General features: G+C 39.6%; 1 protein-coding gene across 1 annotated transcript in view; it reads right to left on the reverse strand.

The window, feature by feature from the left end:
- ULK4 (unc-51 like kinase 4) overlaps nucleotides 1-25952 on the reverse strand; it is a 675609-nt gene that overhangs the window by 587565 nt on the left and 62092 nt on the right. The window contains exon 17 of the mRNA XM_036759487.1: nucleotides 24762-24840. Coding sequence (XP_036615382.1) covers nucleotides 24762-24840 — 79 coding nt within the window. The remainder of the gene's footprint in view (nucleotides 1-24761; nucleotides 24841-25952) is intronic.

A 25952-nucleotide genomic window follows, 5' to 3' on the forward strand; every position in this document is an offset into this window, starting at 1 on the left:
TGAACATATCAGTATAAGTGGAACTCAGGCTTAATACAAGCCAGAAAAGGGAGAAGAAATCTGTCTTTTATTTGAACCAATATGGAATTTTCTTCCAGGTTAGCTTCTTAAACAGCTTATTTCATGGGTTTTGTTCTATATTCGATTAAGTCAGGATCACAGGACCATAAATTTAAAGCTAGATGATGTACAGAGTGATTTAGTGACTTGCGCTGGGGTTCCCCAGTCAGTCTGAAACAAAGCCAGGACTCCAGCCCAGGGTTCTTTGCACTCCACCATGCTCTCCTGGGCCACAAGGACAGTCCTGAACAAAACCACTTCATGTCAACATTAACATGACATTCAGATCTAGAAATCACAATACACAGCTACCACAAATTACACATACTTTAAAAGAACTACCCTACATTTCTAACAAAAGGGTCATTCCCTTGGCAGCGCAGCAACAATAAAAAATCATCTCAAGAAGTTCAACTTACTACAAAGGAGACCAGGTTGGATTTGTTCCCTGCATATCAGCGAAAAGTAAAGTCTTAGTGTATAAAATCTCCTGAAAAGTGTTCTTAAAAGGGAATATTTAATTGACAAAAAATTCCATTTAAACATTTTGGCTTTAAAAGCAAGTGGCTTATAATCTTTCTCTCACCCAACACCTGATTTCTCCATTTAGGAACTCTTTTCAACATGTTACTTTTAGAGAATTTTTACTATTATTTTAGCAACAAAGAGCATAAATATAAACAAGCTATTACATAGAAAATTTAAAAATACAAAAGGGAAAAGCTTAGATTTTATTTGCAATACAAAGGACAGTGATAAACCATGGCGTCTTCTGACCTTCTTGCTGGACAATAGCCAGTCTGCAAGAATGAAGACCACAGTGGCCACCCTGGGTAACCACAATAAAGCCAAAGGCAGTAAGAAAATGAGGAAAGGCTGGACCCCAAATTACCAAGGAGACACTTTATAGAACTAGACAAATGTATAACGAAATTCATATAGAAGGATGAAAGGCTAAGTACCTCAAGGGAACAATGGGAAAAAAGACAAAACCGGCAGACCTCAAAGTGTGTTTTGCAGCAGGACTCCCCAGAACTATCCAGTGCTGGTTATGAAAGCAGAAAAGTGGATCAGTGGAACAAAGCAGACAAGTAAGAATCAAAAATGATTAAAAACTTGAGCCTAGTGTTTGATCAATTCAATAATAGAAGCTTCTGGGGAAAGGATTCCCTAGTATCTTACAGCCTTTCCCATCTTAAGCCACATCCCACTCATCTATATGTCAGTCAGCACCTAGCCCAGTGTTTCACACACAGTAGGCACTTCACTTTAAATAAAGAAAAACATATGAATCCAGAGCTTACAGTCTCCCAGATACATATAATTCCACCTGACAGAGTAAGTGAACAAATAATTGTTTTTAACTGCTACCTTGAAAAATATGTTTATACAACACTAGCCTAAGTTTATTTTTTTTTCTTATTTCACTGCAAAAGGAATGATGTTAAATCTGGGGACCTGCTCAGAATGCCTGCTTCTCAATACATCTCAGTGACTCCCAATCTCTCTCTCTCTCTCTCTCTGTCCCTTCCTCCCTCCCTCCCTCCTCTTTTGCATTTATAATACTCTGGTCTGTGCTGTATTTACAATAGGAGGCAATATATTATAAAGTAGAAATAGCACCAGAGTTAAAGGACCTGGGTTCTAATCTGCCATTAATGTTTACTCTTTGTGTGACCTTAGCCAAGTCACTTAACTTTCTTGGGCCTCTGTTTCCTCAACTGAAAAATAGTGGGGTTGGGCTAGATGACCTCTGAGGTTCTTTTCAGCTCTAAATCAATGACCGTATGACCTTCCCTTACTTAAATTTAACAGAAGGGGTGGGGTCTTATTCAAGTTTGCATCTCTCATCACACTGACTATAGTACGCTTAATAAATGTTTATTAAATGAATGAACCCTTGACAAATGTTCTACAGCCTTGCTAAATTGTATGGACCAGAAATGGAGGGGGGAAGGCAGCATAATGGGAGCACGGCCTTGTTTTGTTTGGAGGGATTCAATACCTTTAAAATTACTGAAATAGTATTTTATAGGAGCCTGTGATCACTTTGTCCTCAGACATAGATGACAAAGACTAATTAGCCACACATGCAGGGTTTGCTCATTTGGGTTTTGTCTCTGAGCGCAGAGTCTTGACCAGGGTGGAAAATACAGCTTTGGCCATGTACAGCCAAGTCAGAAGGTTCCAACTTAATCCTGTAGTTCTGAGGGTAACTATGAATCCAAGCAGAAGATGGGTACTCCAGAGAGGTAGGACCACCAACTCTCCAAATTCCTCCAGTGAACAGGATTTGGCCAACAACCCCCCAAAGCCAGTCACTTCCACTTCCCAAGTGCTGCCAGGGACCTTGCCCCCCAGAAAGGAGGCTCAGACCCTTGGTGGGCCTAATCTAGAGGACCTGCAGAACAGCTGTAACATGGGGCATCCCTACCACAAGCTCCCATCCCTTTCTCCCTCATGGAGGTCCAGATCCTTCTTCTTTGCATCTCGGTCTCTCTGGAGAGGCCTACGGACACTGGGAATTCCTTTCTGCTGCCATCTCCCCACCCAGCAGTGGGAGTTGGAGTGCCAGAGTCAAGAAGACCTGAGTTTAAATCTGGCCTCAGACACCTACTGGCCCCAAGACCCTGAGCTTAACCTCTGCCTACCTCAGTTTCCTTACCTATAAAATGGAGGATAATAGCAACTATCTCCCTGAGTTGTTTTGAGGATCAAATGTTGTTGTTGTTCAGTCATCTTCAGTCACATCCAACTCTTTATGACCCCATTTCAGGTTTTCTTGGTAGATACTGGAGTGGTTTGCCATTTCCTTCTCCAGCTCATTTTACAGATAAGGAAACTGAGGCAAGCAAGGTTAAGTGACTTGCCCAGGGTCACACAGCTAGGAAGTGTCTAAGGCCACATTTGAACTCAGATCTTCCTGCCTCCAGGCCCAGTGCTCTACTCGCTGTACCACGAGGTGCCCTAAGAATCAGATGAGATAATATTTATAGAGTTTTCAAACCACTACAGCACTATATAAATGCTGCCTAATATTATAATTATAATTATCTTCCTTAGCCTGGGTCAGGTCAGCTGATAAGCATCCACTCCTGCCACCTTCTTGCCTCAGCAGAGGGAGGACCAGGCCCTTTGCTAGTGCCAGGCTCCTACCTGGTGCCCATCTTTGCCCACCATTAGTGGGGCAGCTGGGAGGTGCAGTGGATAGAGCGCTGGGCCTAGAGTCAGGAAGATTCAAATCCGGCCTCAGACACTTACTAGCTATGTGACCTTGGGCAAGTCATTGAACCCCGTTTGCCTCAGTTTCTGTAAAACGAGGCAAAGGAAATGGCGAACTACTCCAGTATTTACCAAAAACCTAAACGGCATCATCGACCAAACAGTTCACAACATCGGGGAGGAGAAAGGGGTGTTAGCTGCCATAGCTGCATACAGATGGCAGTGCCACGGGGAAGGTGGATGGGTTCAGAAAGATATTGAGTCCTACTGTCCTACACTTCTCCTCCCTTTTACAACCGAAAGTGACACCTTGTGCTACTTCCTTTGACCTCCTCTCCAATATGGCTTCTGACCTTACCAGCAACTCCAACTGTTCTTTCTAACAAGAATCTCTCTTAGCTCCTCAATCCCACAGCCTTTTCAGGCTTCATATTTCTGGGCCTCTCTGCAGCTGTCTGAAGTCACTACTGATGCTCCCCTGCCCTGGGATACTCTCTCCTCCCTCTGTTTCCCTGACATTACTCCTGCTTCTCTTCCTCCTGCTGACTACGCCTACTCTCAGAGAGATTCCCACAGTGGGTGATACTGCCCTTGGGGGCCACTGGGACAATCCAGGGGGCAGTAGTAGCCCATGATGCAACTGGGGGGTGTTGAATAAAAATAAGAGGGCAGTGGAAGCACGAGGAAAGAAGAAAACTTTGAAAAACCATTCATACAGGTTTCATCTGTTGTGTAACAAAGTTAAAGTTGTAGTAATTATATTATTTTCCAAATAAACACACAAAATGCAAGTTATAATGGACCAGTGGTCAAGTCCACTGATAGGTCTTAATACCCACAAATTCACAATAAATTAGCTGTGAATTTGTGAGATGTTTGCATCAAGCAGCTCTGCTAAGGGCCTACAATTCAAAATACACAGGGAACCAATACAAATGTGTATAAGACCAGGTAGAGCCACTCTCCAAAGCATAAATGGTCAAAGGATATAAATAAATGGTTCTCAAAAGAATTACAAACTATGAAAACCATATGATAGATTACTCCAAATAAGTAATGAGAAACAATTCTGATGTTTTATTTCATACCCAGCATACACTGGCAAAGATGACAAAAATGAGAATTGTTCATGTTGGAGCGTTGTGGCAAGACAGGCATTACTAATACATTATTGGTGGAGCTAGGAATTGGTCCAACCATTCCAGAAAACAATTTGGAATTACAGTAAAAGTAAGATCCCGCTATTAGGTGTATACCCCAGAGAGGTCAAATACGGAAAGGTATTATGTGCTCCAATATATTTATAGTAGCACTTTTGGAGAGCACACAACTAAAAAACTGAATAGAGGAATGGTTGAGAAGTATCTAAATAAACTGCACCACATTAAAGGGATGATGCCTGAGAAGAATGCTGAGAACCATGTAAAGTTCTATGAACTGGTGCAAAGTGAAGCAAGCAGAACCAGGAAAACAATATACATAGTAACAACATAAAAGAAAAGAACACAAAAAATGAAACTGAACACTTTGAAGTTGTAATCATCAAATCTGATCTTGAAGAAAAAAAGAGACAATAATATCTCCCTTCTTTCAATGTAGAGGTGGGATGTCATGGGGAAGGAATAATGCATATAATTTCAGATTTGATTGATTGTTTCTGTTTGTTTGGCTGTTTTTTCCCCTCTTTATCTTTTTTATTCTTTGTCACAAGAATGATTATCTAAGTTGGGAAGGGGGAAGAGAAATATGTGAAAATTAAGGTGATATAAAAGAAAAAAAGTTGTAGTAAAAAAACACTTATTAGAAGTATATTAGATTGAAAGATATTAGATGATCCACAGGGGTAAACCATTCCACACCTCATGCTAGTGTTTGAACATTTCTGTCCTCCCACCTCAAAAACTGATGATGCCTTTCCCACCTCCTGCCCCAGGTACAAAATTTCCAGAATGTGGCTTTGCCTAGACATAAGATTCTGACCTTCTCATTACCTGACTAACTTTCATTTCCTCCTGGCTAATTCTTTAACTAAAATCATGAAGTATAAGCTTGATAAAAAAGTAATTAAATATTTACATGTTTTATTAATACTCTAAAACATTATTTCAGCAATTTATGAATAAAGTTTCTCTTTGAAAAGATACTAACAGTACTGTCAAACATATATAAAAACTTATGCATATAAACTGATAAAGCTTTTTTGGAATGTCTATATATATTATCTAAGAACCGTTCAAAACTCAATTACTTCGGCCAGTTTTGATGAGTTCTACCTAATCAGGGCACTAATCTATGTCCCCTTAGCACTATACCAAATTAACCTGTATGTCCTTGGCTACAGCCCTAGTCTGGTGTCTTAACGCATCTGGGGCCTGGAGGGGATGCTGAATTCTTGAAGGCTAAGCCAAACTCTACCAGGTCCAAGCACACTGGAAAGGCTCTGAGGACAGGTCAGCTGGCAGACTGTCTATCCCCTGTCTGAGAACCAACCTGCCCACGATTGGAAGAGTCCATCATCAGGTACGTCACGGGACATTTTTTTTAACTATGCCAGTTCTCAAACACCATCACCAAAAAGTTGCAATTTGCAACACCAAAGGGAATTCCTGCACAAATAAAAGGTGAAGCATCAAAGAAGAAATTTACACTTATTGCTTGACATTAGTCTTCTTCAGTTGTCAACATTGTACAAGTAACTAAATCATAAGTTTCTCCAGGTCAGAGACACAATAGGGGGCAGCTAGGTGGTGCAATGAACAGAGCACTGGTCCTGGAGTCAGGGGGACCCGAGTTCAAATCCGCCCTCAGACACTTGACACATGTACTAGCTGTGTGAGCTTGGGCAAATCACTTAACCCCAATCGCCTTGCCAAAAAAAAAAAAAACAAATAAAATAAAATATTATAGTGGATTCAGCGGGCACTTAAACCAGCTGAACCTTCAACTGGCTCACAATACTACCTTTCAACTTTGTTAAGATGATGAACTTTAATTTTCATTGAGTTCATTAAATATTTCAATGTATGTGACATTTTTAAAGCAATTTCTGAAACTGACATTCTTCCCTACGAGACAGAAACATCATTTAACAGATGCCTGACATGTTAATAATAATACCCTTCATTAAAGACTCTATTTTAACAATATTGACAGTTCCCAATTATCAAATAGCTTATTATCCAGCTTGACATTTTTCCTGGTCCTTTGTTTCTTCTCCCTTCTGCCACGAGATATGTGGTCATTTAGTTGCTCAGTCTTCCCTCTCAAAGACACAAGGAGGTGAAGCGTCATTAAATTTCATTAAGTACTCAGCAGCAAGGGGAAACCTTTTGATGAGAATAGAAACTGAAACCAATAACTAAAATATGATTGTTACATTCCATTAATAATTATAAACAGATGCGCCCTGTCTACTGTGCTTCCGAATGTCCGCAAGCAGCATCAACTGAGCTTCTGTGCCAATCAAAAATTCAAACGGACGATGTACATATTTCCTCCAAGAATACAGAAGTAGTTTGTGCATCCTGTTTGGCTCTTCGGCATATGCTCTGATAAGGACACCACAGAGATCCCCCCAGTGTCCTGTGAGCTTTCCTCACTCTCTTCTGATATCAGGAGGACAGCTGTTCATACAGTGTATGGACAGCTCACCTTTTTCTCCCCACTCAGCCACTTGAGGATAAACCTCCTGGCCCTTCTTCATAATTCCTTGTGTGTAATACACGGCTGTCTATCATGCCCATCAGTGCTTCTCTGTGACCCTTTGGGTGAACTTCAATTTCAGATCTTCAGAGAGCCTAATATTCCACGTACTACTAGTCACGCGCTACCACCAGATGACCGGCAGTATTCGAAAGTTGGGCCTTTATTTCAAGAGAAGCTTAGAATCATTAAAGCCGCTTCATAATTTCCCAGAGGCCACTGAGCGCACTTTACCTATTCGATTCCTGTTGTTGTTGTTGTTGCTGCTGCTGCTGCTGTTTTGGAGAGGGGAGGACGAGGCAGTCGGGGTTAAGTGACTTGCCTAAGGTCACACAGCTGGTGTCAATGTCTGAGGGCGGATTTGAACTCAGGTCCTCCTGACTCCAGGGCCAGTGCCCCCTACCTATTTGATTTTAAGCCCAAACTATTCATTCACCATGTTGACCCAAGAAATACATACTGACGGATAATATCTACAGGTTATCCATTTAGCTCTAAGTTACCATGTGGACAAAAGGCAGCCTTGGTCCACTTATAGAGTCAGGCCAACCTCTTTAATTTTCTGAAGGACCTCATCATCTATAGGAAATTCCTCTTCACCTTGGACTCTGTACTAAATCTTCTCTATGACCACAGCATCTGATGAGTGCGTGCTTCCTTGATTTATGCCCTCTTTGGAATTAAGGATCAGAGCACTGTTAAACAAGGTTATACTCCATTCTCGCTTCCAAAGAATCCTGTAGAGTTTTGACACATTCATAGACTTCTATAACATTACAATGAAAAGTCAGACATTTCAAGCTAACTACTTATCTGGTTTCTTAAACAGAAACTCAAAATGGCATAGTGCCAAGTGTACTAGATATAGAGTCAAGAACACCACGACCTCAAGTCCTCTATATAGCACTTACTGGTTGTGTTACCTTGGGAAAATCACTTGATCTCTCTGACCCTCAGTATCTTCCTCTGTAAAGCTAAATAATACTTTCGAATATTAATACTTTCATAGGGATAGTTCAACTCACCACTCCTGTGAGACATCGCAGATCTTAAAACCTTTGCTACATGTATTATTTCCCTATGTGTATTATTGTAATATATATTCCCTACATGTATTATTATATCTATTATTATGTGTATTAGGCCACAAGAAGGCTGAAGGCAAGGATGATTTTGCTTCTATATTTTTATCCCCAGCACTTAATACAGTGCCTGAAAGTCAGTTGGTCAATAAGCATTTATTAAGTACCTAGCTGTGATAAACACTAGCACAAAATAATCATCAATGAATTCCCTCAATATCTATCCTTCAAGACTGTTATGAAGGGGGTACTTTTTAAACCTTAAAGCACTATACAAACGTGAGTTATTATTATTATTAAACAAATGAGTCTCCTCTTAACCCACCTAGATTTAAGTCACAATTTCTCATTTTTAGGATGAATTAATTCTACATTCCTGAAAGCCCATCAGGCAGGAGGGTGGGGGTGGGAAATAAAAACAACTAAGAGTAGTCTGCTTCTTCCAAACAGAAAAACAAGAAACGAAAGAATGTGTGGAGAGGCTATCTTCCTATTATGAAGAACAGAACTTAAAATTTTCTACAGTTACGATCAAGGAGCTCAAGAGTAATATAGCTCTTTCATTAATGCAGCTGCATATCATTTGTTTTGACACAGGAAGAACTGAGTGAGAAAAAAAAAATGAGCCAGAATCTTCAAGCGAACACAGCTAATTCTGTCTCCCACACTATAAAAGAAGCAACCATTATGTCATATGATATAATTTCCTGAAAACGTAGTTAATATGGAAAATGTCATTACAGCAAAAACTTGGCTACACAGAAATATTCTCCAGTGTCCAGAATGGCCTGGAACCTAAAAGTAAAAAAGTAAAAAGTTGTCTTCATTGACAAAGAAATAATCTTTGAACAGAAATAAAAATGATCAAATAGAACCCAAGACATGTCCATGATTATGCTTGATGTACTGTGACTGGTCAGCTTCAATTTAATTCAACTGAACAATCGTTTTTTAAGTGTCTGCTATATGCAAAGCACTGTGCTACGTACTGAGAATACAAAAACAAACAAAAAAAAGTCTCTGCCCTCAAGAAACTTATATTCTACTATCATGGAGGAAGAGGAAGAAGAAGAGGAGGAGGAAGGGAAAGAATAAAGGAAGGGAAGAAGGAAAGGAAGGGAGGAAGGGAGGAAGGGAAGAAGGAAGGAAGGAAGGAAAGAAGGAAGGAAGGAAGGAAGGAAGGAGGGAGGGAAGGAGTGAGGGAGGAAAGCAGAGTTGTATCTAAACAATTAAGTCTATAAAAGCCCAGCTTTCTGCTGGGAAAGCCAAGAGCACAGGGACAAGAGGCAGGAAACAGAAGGGAGAAGAGGGAAGAGCCATGGAGAGCAGCAGTAAGACATGGGATCCAGCGGAGATGAGAAGCAGTAATGAGCCTGTGAGAAACAAGGACAGGGAGCAAAAGAAAGTCACTGAGGAAAAACAGAATAAAATAAAAAAAACTCTTGAAGGAAAAGGAAAAGAGGAAGAGACATGGCAAATAGCCACTGGTAGCTCCAGAATCCATAAGGTTATTGAAGTATTACAATGAAGGCATGCAGACCATTGTTTGTCAATTACTCTCCATCAATTAATTACTCTCTAGTGTAATATTGCAAGAATCAAATGAGAATATTTGCAAGGCACTCTGCACCAAGCTTGGCACATAGTGGGCACTATATAAGTGTCTTCTCTTCTTCCTTCCCTTTCCCCGCCTCCAGAATCCATCTAAATACTCTAATATACCTTGCTAGCTGTTTACAAAGTTAAATAAATGAATATTTATTGGAGAGAAAAGTAACCTTGACATGTAATTTTTTAAAATTATAAAACAAATTTTCAATATCTTACTCAATATTATGATCTTAATAGAGGTTCCTCTTATGCCAATACCACATTCATCACTTTCAGAGATATGATGAACTTGGGACAAAACTGAAAGGATGTTAATTTATAATTCCACAATAACATACTTGGGTCTAATATGACAGTAAGTCTTTTTGCATAACTGGAAAGAATGCTGGAGCTGGAGATAAGAAGACCTGGGTTCAAGTCCAACCATTACATTTACTAACCTTGTGACCCTGAGAAAGTCACTTAACCCATTCCTCAATTTCCTCACCTATAAAATAGAGATGATAAAAGCACTGATCTCACAGGCTGAGTGAGGCTCAGATAAAATAATACATGAAAACAATTTTGCAATCTTCAAAGAGTTACTGAAATGTCACAATCACTACTATTATCCAACTCTAGTTCCCATCAGCTTCTTTACTTTTTTAATGTGACAAGGGCTTTTGTCCATATGCAGCACGGGGGTATCATCGTGTGGCCTGAAGGGAAGGGGAACAGACATCTCTACTCTCCACCCTCTACCCTTCACCAAGGGAGGCTTTCGCCCCTGACAGGAGGGGAAGCAGGAGGTCAGGGCCAGCAACTTGGCTACTCTGCTCTCCTCAGAGAAGAAGAGTACCAGGCGCGAATTCTATCTACCTGCTCCCTTATATATGATTAGCCTAGGGGATGCAGTTTTCAGGTTCAATCTAACTTCTGATTGGTGTTTCATTAACTGGGGGAAGCAAGACCCCAAGTTCTATATCCAAGGCTTGACTCCCCAACAAATACCAGTTCCATTAAGAACATGCAAAGCACTTCTCAAAGAAACCCATTTATCCAAGTCCATAGCAAACAAACAAACAAAAAACAACCCCAGAAATCAGATTAAGTATATCTCTATCTTCTCTCTCAAACCTGGAAGTCAGAAGGGCCCCAAGTAACTGAAGAACCTAAAGAGACTGGAAGAGGCTCAAAGCAACTCAGAAGCTTTCTATTCTCCCCTCCCTAGGTGCGAGGCATTGATCTCCACAAACAAGGAGAGAGTCTCATACCAATGGGCTTTGGGATTCAGGTTACATTCAAAATAAGCCAATATCAAGTAATGCTCCCAGATGTACCAAAAACCTTAACTGAAAGGTTCTCTCAAATAAGGTAACTAGTATTGATCTCTATACTTCCCAAAGAAGGTAAAGAAGGGCTACATATAAAAGGACTATTCAAGATTTTGACCTTTTCAGCTATTCTGGTGGTAACAGCTTGGCATCACTCATCACCTAGGATGGCAGAGGGGGTGGTGCCATGGTATTGCCTAATAGGTAGGACTTTTTAATGGAAAAGTACTCTACTTTGTCTTTTAAAAAGGGGGAACAGCCTAGAAAATGGCTTTTGATTTGAAATCCCCCCCCCCATGCTTTGGTTTACTTAATTTCAGTCTTAAAAGGTACAAATATATAAACCTACAACCAAATAATGTTTCAATTTTTCATATAACCATTATTTAATTTAAAATAAGATTAAGTTCTCAAACTGATATGTTTATAAACCAAGCATCTCATGCCATGAGAATGATTAACTACCTCATTAAAAGATTTTGTTACCTTGAGCAAACACAACTTGAGTTTATGCCTCTTCTATGCGAATAAAAGAACTGATAAAAATAGAATTAATCTATATCAGTGGTGTCAAACTCCAACAGAAAGGGATCCCTGCAGGCTACAGACTGACTTAGAAAACCACAAACTAACATTATCTATGGTGTACTGTATTTTTATCTATTTTGCTTGATATCTCCCATTGACATTGTGATCTGGGGCAGTCACACTTGCAGGTTTTGCAGGCCACATAGAGCCAGTCTGACACATCTGAATTCCACATCATTGCTATATGAAAGTACAAGGAGTCAGATTAAAGCAATTTCAACAGTGATAACACTGATACAGGAATTAAATGGTGTGTTCAGAAAAGAACCAACTATCCAAACTTTTCAAAATGAAATAACTATTTAATGACATTTAATGTTAATGAATATATTGTTTAACACCTTCTGAGACATTTGAAAGTGTGAAACTGCTTTATTTTAACAAGGCTAAAAATAAGAATATCTTTCAGGGTGGCTATAACCCATTACATCTGCAATAATTGTGTTTTTATTACATGCTTAACACATCAGTTAATGTGACATTCAAAACAGTTTCAAGCAGTACTGCATAAAAATAGCTATGAAAAGAAAAAAATGTTGCTGAATTGCTTTGTTAGCTGGCAGGCAACTTGATGTTTCTGTCTCTCTATTTCCTTAATTCTGCTGCAGCTCAGTGATGAAGGGCATTCAAATTGCAAGTAGTTTTTACTTAGATGCCCCAGAAGACAAATACATGTAAATTTTTTTTCAAGGGAGGAGGGATCGGGAACTGTAATGTCATCAACTGGATAGCTTATGTGGAAACTACTTCCACCAATGCAGTGCATCCATTTCTCATAAATCTCTGGTCTTAAGAGAGTTCCCTGAAGGGCAGTGAGAAGAGAAATGACTTGGCCAGGGTCACACAGAGAGCATGTCTTCCTGAGCCCATTACTGGCCATCTATAGACTACATCGTGCTGCCTCTCAAATATAAATTAGTAAAGATAGACCATCTCCAATTTAAATATATTTTTATAATGACCTTATTTAAAAAAAGCCCTGTGACTTTACCAGTTTTGAACTAAAAGAGAAAAGAGCAGAACCTGGTGGCTGAACCCTCACCCTTACCCCTGGGGCTCTATTGAAAGAGAAGGATAATTTGTGAAGACTTCACAAGGTAAGAATACAGGGGCTACTCTATTCTCACATTTCTGCAATGGGGAATGTCTGAGGGAGTAGGAGAGGCTTGGAATTTAACCTTGTAGTGACTTAGCTAACTCCTGTAAAGTCAGGGCCTGAAGCTGTAGGTGACCTTCCCCCTCTCTCAGGTGCTAGCACAAGAATTTTACCAAATAGGGAGATAATGGACTACCTGTGAGTTGTCTGTTCTCCACACCAGGAAGGTCTACCTCTCCCTCATTCTTTCTCTTTAGCCATATCATCGCCACATTAGTAGCCAAATAAGGAAAGGGTCACTGTGACTTGCACTGAATGAGGTTGAAGGAACTGGCCCCCTCTCCTCTCCTCATTTCTTCTCCTAGACTTTTTGACGCCACCTCGGCAGTTGAGTTCCAGATAAAGAACACGTCAATGGACCGGCTCTACCTGGTTTCCTAGTTCTCTGCCTAGTTTTTCGCACCTAGATTGTAAGCCCGCCTCCCAGCCAATGGCAAGGAGGGATAGAAAAGGGGGGTGGGGATCTTTGCGTTAGGTATATTTACCCACACATTTTCTTTGCACCTCGCCTCACTCTTAGTGCACTACTGAGACGTAGCGAGGTTGTATCCAATAAATTCACTTTGGTTCTCCTAAAGATGTCTCTCCTATTATTTGAATTTTTCCGTCCCATACACTATGAAGTCAACACTGCCGCTGCGACTGAAGGGGCTGGGTCTCCCTTTCCCTTAGGGCTCCATTCACCAATCAGCCTTCAGCAGTTTGGGACATGGTAATCACTGAGTATATGAGTTCTCATTCATTAGCATAAATCCCATTTTCTCCAGAAGGCTGCCCTCATAGTCCTTCCCTCTCTCTCTCTCTTTAATTTTTAATCTCTCCCTATCTCGTGGCTCATTCTCTACTTGCTATAAACACAGCCAAGCTTCCTGCCAATCCTTAAAAACTCTCACTTGACCCTGAAACTCTCATCCTCTCGTCTCCTCCCTTTCATACACTCCTATAAAAGTTGTCTGTTCCCTTGGCCTCCACCTGCTCTCCTCACCCTCATCGCTTCACTAAAACCAACACCTCCAAAGTGACCAATCCTCTCTCAGCCGATGGACTTTTCTCAGTCTTCACCTTCCATCATCTCTCTGCTGCATCTGACACTGTTAACTCCCCTCTCCTCCTGGATTTCTTTCCTTTCTAGGAGCTATCTGGGAAGGCAATGGTGCATACCTACTATTTGTCAGGTACCACACCAAGTGCTTTTACAAACATTATCTCATTTGATCTAGGATGATAATGAAAACTTGGGGAGCTAATGAAGGTCAGTGAGATAACGTATAGCGAGAAACCCTTGGGAACCAATGAAGTTAATGAGACACTCTATTAAGAAAAGGGAGCCCAGGACAGAGCCTTATGTACACACATAATTAAGGCAACAAAATATCAATGATGAGCCATCAAAAGAGGAGACTCAGGAAAACAGGTCATACAAGTGGGAGAAAAATGAAAAGGACCCAATGCCACAAAAGCCTAGAGATGAAGAACAGAGGCAATTAGGACTTAAATGACTTGCCCAGGGTCACACAGCTAGTAAGTATCTGAGGCTAGATTTGAACTCAGATCTTCCTGACTCCAAGCCCAGTCAGTGCTCTATCCACTGCACCACCTAGTGTCTGGTAAACCCAAAGATCCAATTGGGCCTTTGGCATAAGAACTCACCATCTGACAAAAACTGCTGGGGAAAATGGAAGGCAGTTTGGCAGAACCTAGGCATGGACCAACATCTCATAACATGTAACAAGATAAGGTCAAAATAAATAAATGATTTAGACATGGATGAAATCATAATAAATTAGGGGGGCACAGAAAAATTTACCGGTCAGATCTATGTCATGTATACATCTGACCAGTAAATTTTTATCTCCACGATGGGAGTTTATGACCAAACAAGAGACAGAGAGGATCATGAGAAGTAAAATGGGTAATTTCAATTACATGAAATTAAAAAGGTTTTGCACAAACAAAACTAATGTGGCCAAAATTAGAAGGAAAACAGGAAATTGGGAGAAAACTTTACAGCAAGTTTCTCTGATTAAGGCCTCGTTTCTCAAATATATAGGGAACTGAGTCAAATTTATAATTCTATGAGCTATTTCCAAATCGATAAATGGTCAAAGGACATGAATAGGTAGTTTTCAGAAGGAGAAACTCCGGCTGTCATCACATGAAAAAATGCTCTAAATCACCATTGATTAGAGAAATGCAAATTTAAACAACTCTGAGGTACCTCTTATATCTATCAGATTGGCCAACATCTTAGAAAAGGAAGGTGACAAATGCTGGAAAAGATGTGGACAAACCGTGACACTAATGAGCAGTCAGTAAAGTTGTGAACTAGTACATCCATTCTAGAGAATGATTTGGAACTACACCCAAAGGGCTATAAAACTATACATACCCTTTGACCCAGTAATATCACTACTAGGTCTGTATCCCAAAGAGATCAAATAGAAATGGACCTATTTATACAAAAATATTTATAGCAACTCTTTTTCGTGGTGACAAAGAATTGGAAACCAAGGGGATGCCCATCAATTGAGGAATGGCTGAACAAGTTACATTATATGATTGTGATGAAATACTATTATGGTATAAGAAATGATGAGCAGGATGGTTTCAGAAAAATCTAGGAACTGATATGAATTGATGCAAAGGGATGTGAGCAGAATCAAGAGAACATTGTACACAGTGACAGCAATACTACAATAATGATCAGCCACGAAAGTCTTAGCTACTCTCATCTGACAATGATCCAAGACAATTCCAAAGGATGCATGATGAAAAATACTGTTTACGTCCAGAGTGAGGACTGTTAAAGTCAGTGCAGATTAAAGCATACTTTTTATTCTCTTTTTTTACTTTCTTTCTTGCTCTGCATATGTGTTTTTTCTTTTACAAGATGGCTACTATGAAAATATGTTTTGCACAACTTCACATGTATAATCAATATCATATTGCTTGCCTTCTCAAGGGGTGGGGAAAGGGTAGGAGGGAGGGAGAAAATTTTGAACTCAAAATTTTTAAAAATAAGTGTTAAAAAATTTACCTGTGATTGTAAAAGAGTTAATGAAATAAATAAAAAATTAAAAATACTAACTTTAGAAATCAGGACTCCTCTCATATTTCAGATAATTTTAATTGACTCACTCACTGTTAAAAGGTTATGCATCATTGCTCAAAATTGTTACATTTTGCCTAATGAGAACCTTCTTAGGGGTCAGGTGCCGAAACTCCAACGGAATAAAAGTACTTTACAAAACAGCCAAAACATTTTTTGTGATTAAGATGAAGGTAAATTGAGGCACAAAGGTCTGAGCACATTCAATTTACTGGTGAGGCTAGCAATTACCAATAAATGGGGTCTCTTGACTCCTCACTCAGTTGAAAGACCCGAGGTGGGGCTCACCAGCCTTCATGTGGTTTTGGGAAGTAACAAGAGAATAAAGAACAGGAAGTGTCAAACAACATGATTGGTTACCATGGCTGAAGTGTCACAGATGGTAGGAAACAATATGACTGGATGGAAGTCAGGAATGCAGGACTAGCAACACCCCTCCTGCCATCTTGTTGCTATGGAAAGCTCTTTGGTGGTGTCCCCCTGCATGGCTAACAGTCCAGACTTTCATGAAGGGCAGCCAGCATTGCAGGAATAATGGACTCCCTGGTGCCCACCTGCATCTTACAAGACTTGTTAGAGAGATAAGAGTTCCCCCTTAATTGTACATGGCCAGTAAGATGTGTAGAGACATGATATTCCTTTGAATTAAGATGATTTACAAGACAACCTAGCTCAGAGAGGAAAGCAGAACTTCTGAACTTAACTCAGATATAAAGAAACACAGCTTAGGCAATTGAACATGTTGGGGGTGATACCAAAAAGAATCAATTACAAAATGGAATCAGAATCGATTTGATTTTTTTCACATCAATTTCCAGGAGTAAGAAAGTTCCAGACATAGTTACATATATGCCCTGAGCTTTTTCCTCCTCTCCCCAACTACATCTCTATTTTGATCTAAAGTTCAAAGTGAATCTTTTCACTTGCAATGCTTTGCTTCAGTGTTTGAATGACCTCTGGTGGCTGCTGGAATCATCACAAATCAATTGGTAGAATGTTAAAATTCAAGAATAATTGAAGAATATCTTGATTACAATTAACAGGTCAACATTATACCAAACAACAAAGTGAATTTGGGAGGACATTTAATTTATAGCATTAACCCTCATCAAACCAATGTCTATTCATTCAAACTACAACACTTAAGTCAAAGCATCAATTTCCTAACTGAATAAAGATCATGTTTGTTTGGGTTTTTTAAGAGGAAAGACCACCTGAACAAGAGTTAGTCAAAATTTTGCTTAACTAACTTCAAATTAGCTAAGTTTTAATTTCATTTACACAATCACTCAAAATTATGCTGTCAGGGCCTCAGTTCTACATTACTGCTCAATAAATGTTTTCCTGAGAACCTCTGTTGTTGTTTTTCAGATCCTGTATACAAAACTTGGCAAAGGCACTGGAGCAGTTTGCATTTCCTTCTCCAATGTGTCCCCATTTTACAGATGAGGAACAGAGGCAAGTAGAGGTTAAGTGACTTAACACAGCTAGTAACTGTCTGAAGCTAAATTTGAACTCAGATTATCAGCTCAATGTAATTCATTACTTCCTAGCATAGGACAGATACTACAAGAGAACTCTGTGTGCATGTAGTCAATCCCCTGAGAATCACACAGGTGATAGTCTAAACCCCTAAAATAACACTATAAACAACCTATATTTTTTAAAATCACTCCATAGGAAACAAAATATTACTGAACCAAAGCTATCAAAATCACCAACTATTCCACTGCAAGAGCTGTATATTTAGTCTTCCAAAAGACATATTAAGACGTGTTCCATTTCGAGGTACATCTGAGAGGGTGTATATTAGAGACTAAGCCAGTTGATTAGACTTCTGGGGAACTAAAACAAACCAAATTCATTCTAAATGCAAAATCAATGAAAGGCCAAAAGTTCCACTCTCAATAAAACATTTGCCATCTTCTCAAGTCTAATAGTGGGAGTTTCTAACCCCATCCCAATTAATATAATCACAGAAGGCCCAGACTTTCTCAACTCAATCAATCAAAAGTATAAACTAGGTATAAACAAGTCCTTAACAATCTGAGAGGAATAAAGTGTTTTGATCATTGGACAAAAGCAAATGGCCCCAGACCAAAAAAATCTTGTGTCTAGCTGACAGCATCAGAAACAGCTCTGGGCCTACGAATAACACAGTTAAGACCGGGACTACTTATCACCCTCTGGGGACCTCACTCAAGTGGGAGGTAGAGAAGGAGCCCCAAAATGGGAGTGCTCCATGACAATTAGCTCATTTTCTAAATATCAATGTAATTCACATCAGCCACACTAAGTGATTCACACTTGGCTGGGAAAGCTAAACTAACTATTTTTTTCTAGAAAAGATACGGCATGTTAATAAAATGAAGAATTCAAAGAGCAAGGAATTTTAGCCCCTGGAGCGGCTATCTCAATGTTTCAGTAAGCAAACCATCTGACTCTTTAGGGACTGCATATTCCCAAGCTTTCATGTGAATGTAGGATTATGGAAAACACAAGTAGTTGCTAAAAATGCCTCTTGGGGATATCGGGTGTCCAACAAGGAGGAAATGGTTCCACTTAAAGAATTCCCCTACCCAAATGGTAAACAACTTTTACAGAACAAACAAAAAATTCCATAGAGACAATTCTACTCATCCAAAAAGAGGTTTGTTAATGGTGATTAGATACTACGTTCTTGAGCTACATATAATGTTGATCGCTAGAGCTCTTAGGTATCTTTAAAAAACCACACATTCGATGTCTTAGTAATCCATGACCTCACCAAACTGGAACCACAACACTTTTATATTTAGTATGCTTAACTACGTTTACATCATTCAAAGTAATTTCATTCTTACCCTCTGAGCCCTAAAGCATATGCCTGTAGTACTAAGATAAACTTTAGTTGAACAAATGTAATAAATAATCCACAAATGATGAAGTGCTTCATTATGGGGGACAGATTAAATCTAATCAAATAAAGGCCTGCTAATGATCAGCACCCTTGTTAAGGTAAGAACAGTCATAAATTTCTTCCAGTAACTTGAGTTTTTTTTTTTCCTCAAGGGGTAGAGGCTGTAAGCAAAATTGATTCACCATCAACCACCAATGGGAAAACAAAGAAATTATCCTATTTGTTTTCTTACTTTTTGAACAAGTTCATACATATTTATTGACCTGTGTGCAAAGCAAGGTGCATTTTAAAAAATAATCAGTCTTCAAAAAAAGGCTGCCTTAGAATAAAAACTCCCTAAGAGACAGAAACCTGTTTTACTTTGGAGTTTTTTCATCATCTTTTTTTTATGTATAGTGCTTAACACTTTGTATGACTGAATTATGATATAAAGGGATAGGAGACAAGATGTGGGGAACTTCAAGACGATGAAACTCCACCTTTCAATGTAGATCAGCACCTTCTCTGCAACTTCTAATCTTAGAGTTAGCTGGATCACTATAAGCTCAAGGGATTTACCTGAGTCACAAAATGAGACCGAGCCAGAGGCAGAATTTGAACCCTGGTTTTCCTGGCTTAAAGGCCAGGTCTCTATTCTTCAGATGCCATGCTGCGCCTATTTTATACTTATATGTTCTGGGGGGCAGAGCCAAGATGGAAGCTGGAAAGCAGGGACTTGCCTAGGGCTCTCCCCCAGGACCCTCCAAACACCGATAAAAAATGGCTCTGAACAAATTCTAGAACTGCAGAACTCACGAAATAGCAGAGGGAAGCAGGGCAGCCTGGATGGTCACTGGGTAAGGTCTATCGCGGACAGAGCTGGGAGCGGAGGGAAGCAGAGCCCAGTGTGGGCTACGCCCAGACCAACCAGACCGGGAGCCGAGTGGAACAGGCCCTAGCACCCTGAATCAGTGAGCTGTGGCAGTTACCAGACTTCTCAATCCACAAACACCAAAGACAACAGAGACGGTTAGTGGGAAAAGGTGTGGGGAACAGAGTGAAAGGAATTTGCAGTTCCACGACCACCCAGGGCGGGGGAGGGGGCTGCGAAGAAGGTGCAGCTATAAAACTACAGCTTCAATTGCTTCTGGCCCCAGGCCCACCTGGTGGGAGGAATTAAATGGCGGATCTGAGCGGGAGTGCAGAGCCTGCTTAAGATCTGAGTCCAGTCCAAGTTGGAGGTTCTTGGGGAAGGAGGAGCGCTGGTGTGGCAGAACTTGCTGTATAGAAATAGCTCTGAAAACAACAGCACATTCCCTCAAGCTTGGAAAAAAAGTACTCTCTACTCTACAAGCAGTCATACTCTCACAAAAAACTCAAGGGTCAAGTAGTTGGCTGGGAACATGAACAGGCAGCAAAAACGGACTGAGATTCAGACTCAGACTTTGGAATCCTTCTTTGGTGACAAAGAAGACCAAAACATACAGACAGAAGAAGTCAACAAAGTCAAAGAGCCTACAACAAAAGCCTCCAAGAAAAACATGAACTGGTCTCAGGCCATGGAAGATCTCAAAAAGGATTTGGAAAAGCAAGTTAGAGAAGTAGAGGAAAAATTGGGAAGAGAAATGAAAAGGATGAGAGAAAACCATGAAAAACAAGTCAATGACTTGCTAAAGGAGACCCAAAAAAATACTGAAAAATATACTGAAGAAAACAACACCTTAAAAAACAGACTAACTCAAATGGCAAAAGAGCTCCAAAAAGCCAATGAGGAGAAGAATGCCTTGAAAGGCAGAATTAGCCAAATGGAAAAGGAGGTCCAAAAGACCACTGAAGAAAATACAACTTTCAAAATTAGATTGGAGCAAGTGGAAGCTAGTAACTTTATGAGAAATCAAGATATTATAAAATAGAACCAAAGGAATGAAAAAATGGAAGACAATGTGAAATATCTCATTGGAAAAACCAATGACCTGGAAAACAGATCCAGGAGAGAGAATTTAAAAATTATTGGACCACCTGAAAGCCATGATCAAAAAAAAGAGCCTAGATATCATCTTTCAAGAAATTATCAAGGAGAACTGCCCTGAGATTCTAGAGCCAGAGGGTAAAATAGAAATTGAAAGAATCCACCGATTGCCTCCTCAAAAAGATCCCAAAAAGAAAACTCCTAGGAATATTGTTGCCAAATTCCAGAGCTCCCCATCAAGGAGAAAATACTGCAAGCAGCTAAAAAGAAACAATCTGAACACTGTGGAAACACAATCAGAATAACACAAGATCTAGCAGCTGCTACATTAAGGGATCAAAGGGCTTGGAATATGATATTCTGGAGGTCAATGGAGCTAGGACTAAAACCAAGAATCACCTACCCACCAAAACTGAGTATCATGCTCCAAGGCAAAATATGGACTTTCAATAAAACAGAGGACTTTCAAGCTTTCTCAGTGAAAAGACCAGAGCTGAATAGAAAATTTGACTTTCAAACACAAGAATCAAGAGAAGCATGAAAAGGTAAACAAGAAAGAGAAATCATAAGGTACTTACTAAAGTTGAACTGTTTTGTTTACATTCCTACTTGGAAAGATGATGTGTATAATTCATGAGACCTCAGTATTAGGGCAGCCCTTCAGCTGCCCTATATATGTACACACACACACAGACACACACACACATATGTATATGTGTATATATATAGAGAGAGAGACAGAGACAGAGAGAGAGACAGAGGGCACAGGGTAAGTTGAATATGAAGGGATGATATCTAAAAAAATAAAATTAAATTAAAGGACGAGAGGAATACATTGAGATAGGGAGAAAGGGAGAGCTAGAATGGGGGTAAATTATCTCACATAAAAGTGGCAAGAAAAATCAGTTCTGTTGGGAGGGAAGAGGGGGAAGGTGAGGGGGAATGAGTGCATCTTGCTCTCATCGGAATTGACCTGAGAAGGGAATAACATACACGCTCAATTGGGAATCTTATCCCACAGGAAAGAAGGAGGAAGGGGATAAAAAAGGGGGGATGATAGAAGGGAGGGCAGATAGGGGGAGGGGGTAATCAAAAGTAAACATTTCTGAAAAGGGACAGGATCAAAGGAGAAAACTGGATAAAGGGGGATAGGATAGGAAGGAGCAAAATATAGTTAGTTCTTCATAACACGAGATTTGTGGAAGGGTTTTGCATAATGATACACATGTGTCCTATGTTGAATTGCTTGTCTTCTTAGGGAGGGTGGGTGGGGAGGGAAGAGGGGAGAGAATTTGTAACTCAAAGTTTTAAAAGATGTTCAAAAAAAAAGTTTTTGCATGCAACTAGGAAATAAGATATACAGGCAATGGGACATAAACATCTATCTTGCCCTACAAAAAAGGGAAAAGGGGATGGGGGAAAGTGGGGTGACAGAAGGCAGGGCTGACTAGGGAATGGGGCAATCAGAATATATGCCATCTCGGAGTGAGGGGAGAGTAGAAATGGGGAGAAAATTTGTAATTCAAACTCTTGTGAAAATTAATGCTGAAAACTAAAAATATTAAATAAATAATATGCTTGTATGTTCTAAATAGAAATAAATGCATAAAAACAACAAAGCAAGAGGTGGAAAACTCTCACTTGTATGCCCCACAATATTCAATTCTTCCATCTCACTATCCAAGATAGTCATGAAATGCTCATCTACTAAGGCACCATGTGACTATCCCTGCTCTCCAAGAATACTGTCTAAAAAGGGGGGAAAATAAATGCTTTGACAGATTAATAATTATTAATGCTACAGGGGAACCATATAATTCAATAAATCAATTAATCTGTGATCTCTCATCAATGGTTACTCCCTCCAATAGTACAGATCATAACAAAAGAGAATGTAACAGTTCAAATCGTGCCCATAAATATGATTAAATGATGATTCAATAAACAAAACTGACTTTCTATATATGTAGGAATTTGGCTAGAGAGAAAATTTAAAATCTTCTACATTTATTAGTGGAAAGCAAAGGAGTAAATACAATTTGTGAAGGCTCTTCAGCAGCAGTATTTATGGTTAACTGACTATGAGCAGGCAGTGAGCACTTGGGAAAACAAAGCGACAAATATTATACTGGTCCTAAGTCTAGATCGTGTTAAACCTGGGTGTGGTCTATAACCATTGTTATTTTCCAGCATATTTAAACAGACCAATGATCTCAGCAATGTGGATAGTTGCTCCAAAAGAGCTCATAACTCATCTGGGCTTTATCATTCATCCTGTGCAATTCTTATCCATAACTTCCCAATATCCTTCAGAGGGAATCTGCCCAACAAATAGGATGCCTTGGTCTGGGTCTTTTTTTTTATTACATGGGTAACAGTGTTAACACTCAGGTGGTCTACCGAAGCTACTCAAGGTACATAACCAGCCCCCTCCTTCACCAAGCCTACATCTCCTCAGTATTTCTTCTGCCACTTTCTGTTCTCCTATTATTACTGGCAGTATCACACACTACCCAGACCTAACATGTGTCTGTCCATTAACTTTTGATAATACAGAGACAGCCACCTCATGCACTTATAAAGAGCTTCATGATGCAAGTAAGGCACTTAACCCCTCTCTAAGCCTGATCTTCATCATCCATAAAATGGGGGTGCTAGATGTAGAAAGAGCCTCATGGGGTTGTTGTGGGGGTCAAATGAGAATGTGCATAAAGCAGTGCTTTGGAAACACTGAAGTGTTATATAAATTTCAGTTGTTACTATTTTCTCTTTCTCATCTTTTTCTGGGAGCCCACTGTGATGGGCACACTTGGCCTGGCCCAGCTGCTTTTCCTGTCTTTGACTTCTTAAGTAGCACTTCTGCTTCCTCATTACTACACGTGAGGCCCACTGCCATTGATAATTAAAATAGGCCTTTATAGAGATGCTGACAAAGCTGGTCCATTTCTTGTTTGTTTGCTGTCCTTTCAGCAAGCTTTGTGCAGATGCATTTTTCCCTTTACTGCACTTAACTGCTCTGTGACCTGATACTACTCATATTCTTCCACTAGCCTCTTTTATAATGTTTATCAAATAAGCTTATATTTTAAGCCTGCTTTGATGTTTGTTTCCAGTGTCTTCACATAGTCTGTAGTGAAACAGGTAAAACACTTAGCTCCGTATTCTTTACCTCTAACCCAGGGAGTTCAGAACTCTGGCCTTAATTCCACCAGACTAGAGCTCTACAGGATGTTCTTTGCTCCTTATTCGCTCCCAGACTCCCTTTCACTTGATGTTATTTCCATCCTTTAGTTATCTTTTGCATTCAACTTTTTGAATTTCTTTTTTCACCCTTTCCTAGCCCAGAGGATGTAAGTATCTACCACCAATCAGCATGTACAAGCTAAGTCACTTCCTTAGAATGAAAGGAATATACTAAATGTTCAAACAAGTAATACAGTGGGATGGTTTTATTCATACCATCTGAAATGACTGGTTAGTCATTTCATAAATTAAGAAATATTTCTCTGTATCAATACACATAATAACTGGTTGCAATCAGACGATACTTTCAATATACATAATTCGATTAATTGGGTAAGTGACCATGCTCCTTGTATTACTGTTATGAACCTGGCTAACAAAGAAATTTTTGGTGATTGTTCTACTTCAAGCATTTATGGTGAGGTAAAATGCTGCCTCCTTGAAGTAGAACAAGCAGCAAAAATTCAAATGAAAATCCCTTTGGATTTTCACTTAGGAATAAGTGTCTTCGTTCTCGCCAGTTTTTAATTATTTCTTGGTTAGCAAGGACCATAGTAGTGACATAAGGATAACTGTTAACATTACCTTCATCGCAGCAGACAAACCCTGTTACTCTTCTAGAACTTACTCTTAACAATGGTGGTAACTCCAACACAAATTGACATGGGTCAAATTATTGGTTTATTAGCGTTTCATTTTAAACCCATTTTTCACAACTTGAAGAATATCTAAGTAGAAGTTAATAAAAACTGTGTAAATTTCAGTTAGCTAATAAACCAATATGCTTATCAACCTTTCACAATATGAAAATAAGAAAAGAAAAATTACCTCAGTGACAGGCACATTTTCTTGCAGTTCAGTTGTATGAGATGCCAGCAATCCAATCACCCGGGCAACCTTGGCCCGTCTGTGAATTGACAGAGATTAGTTGGCCTCTGAAGAAAAAAAACTGAAAAGAAGCTTAAGTATCTAAAAATTTATTAGTTGCACTGTATGAGTATCAACCAGTGAGTAGCATTCATTATGAATTACTGTATACAACCAGCCTGATTTGAGAGAACCACAAAGCATTTGTGTAACACTAATGTACAACGTTTGGCCAATCTCAGTTATGAATGGTCTCTCCAGAATATGAATAACTGAAATAAAGGTGAAAAATGGGCTGGGGATTTTTTCCTTCTATGCTGACAGACACGGCACTTGCTTCAATCTTATCTCCTCAAAACTAATCCAAAGAAGGTTACAAGATCAAAGGGAAAAAAAAAAAGATCAAAGAGGGGAAAAGATACTAGTTCCAAAATCCTAGCATTTTCAAGCTCTTGTTATCTTTACAAATGAATGCTATAAAAACAGTATAATCCAATTTAACTCTACAAGCATTTATTCAGTGCCTCCCTCCTATGTGTGCAGGCCCCTACTAGGCACCAGAGAGACAAAGAGCTTACGTTCAATCAGTGGACATGGCCTGCAGATGAAGACATGTATATATAAAATAAGTACAAGTTTAATCTATGGGAGGGAGGGCACTAGCAGCTGGGGGGTAACAGGTAGGGAAGATAAGGCCTTCTGGTAGAAAGTAGTACCCAGGGCCAGAGGTGAGGACAGGTGAGTATTAGGCATGAATGAAAGGCACAGATATAGGACGTGGGGTGTCATGGGTGAAGGTCATTTTGGCTATACTGTGGAAGGATGGGCCTCGACAGAAAGGCGGGGCAGGTCTAGGCAAGAGGAATGGATTCACAGGGAAAGACAAGAAAACTGTTAGACAAGCTAAGTGTCAGAGGCCTGAGAGGTCTGAGAGGCCCAAAGGCAGCTGGTGAGAGAAGACTGGGGCTCAGGAAACAGAATATATAATAAGGCATTATTTCATTTCATGTCTTTCATTTTATTTATTATGTTTTTTTAGCATACTGAATGCATTCATAAAGTATTAAATGCTCAGAAAATGACTTTCAAAACCATGTAATGGCTTCCTAACTTAGGGGTTTAGGTTTGAAAAGTAAACACTGTAAGAAATAC

The sequence above is a fragment of the Trichosurus vulpecula genome, chromosome 5 (assembly GCF_011100635.1).
Source record: "Trichosurus vulpecula isolate mTriVul1 chromosome 5, mTriVul1.pri, whole genome shotgun sequence".
In the NCBI taxonomy this organism is placed as follows: domain Eukaryota; kingdom Metazoa; phylum Chordata; class Mammalia; order Diprotodontia; family Phalangeridae; genus Trichosurus; species Trichosurus vulpecula.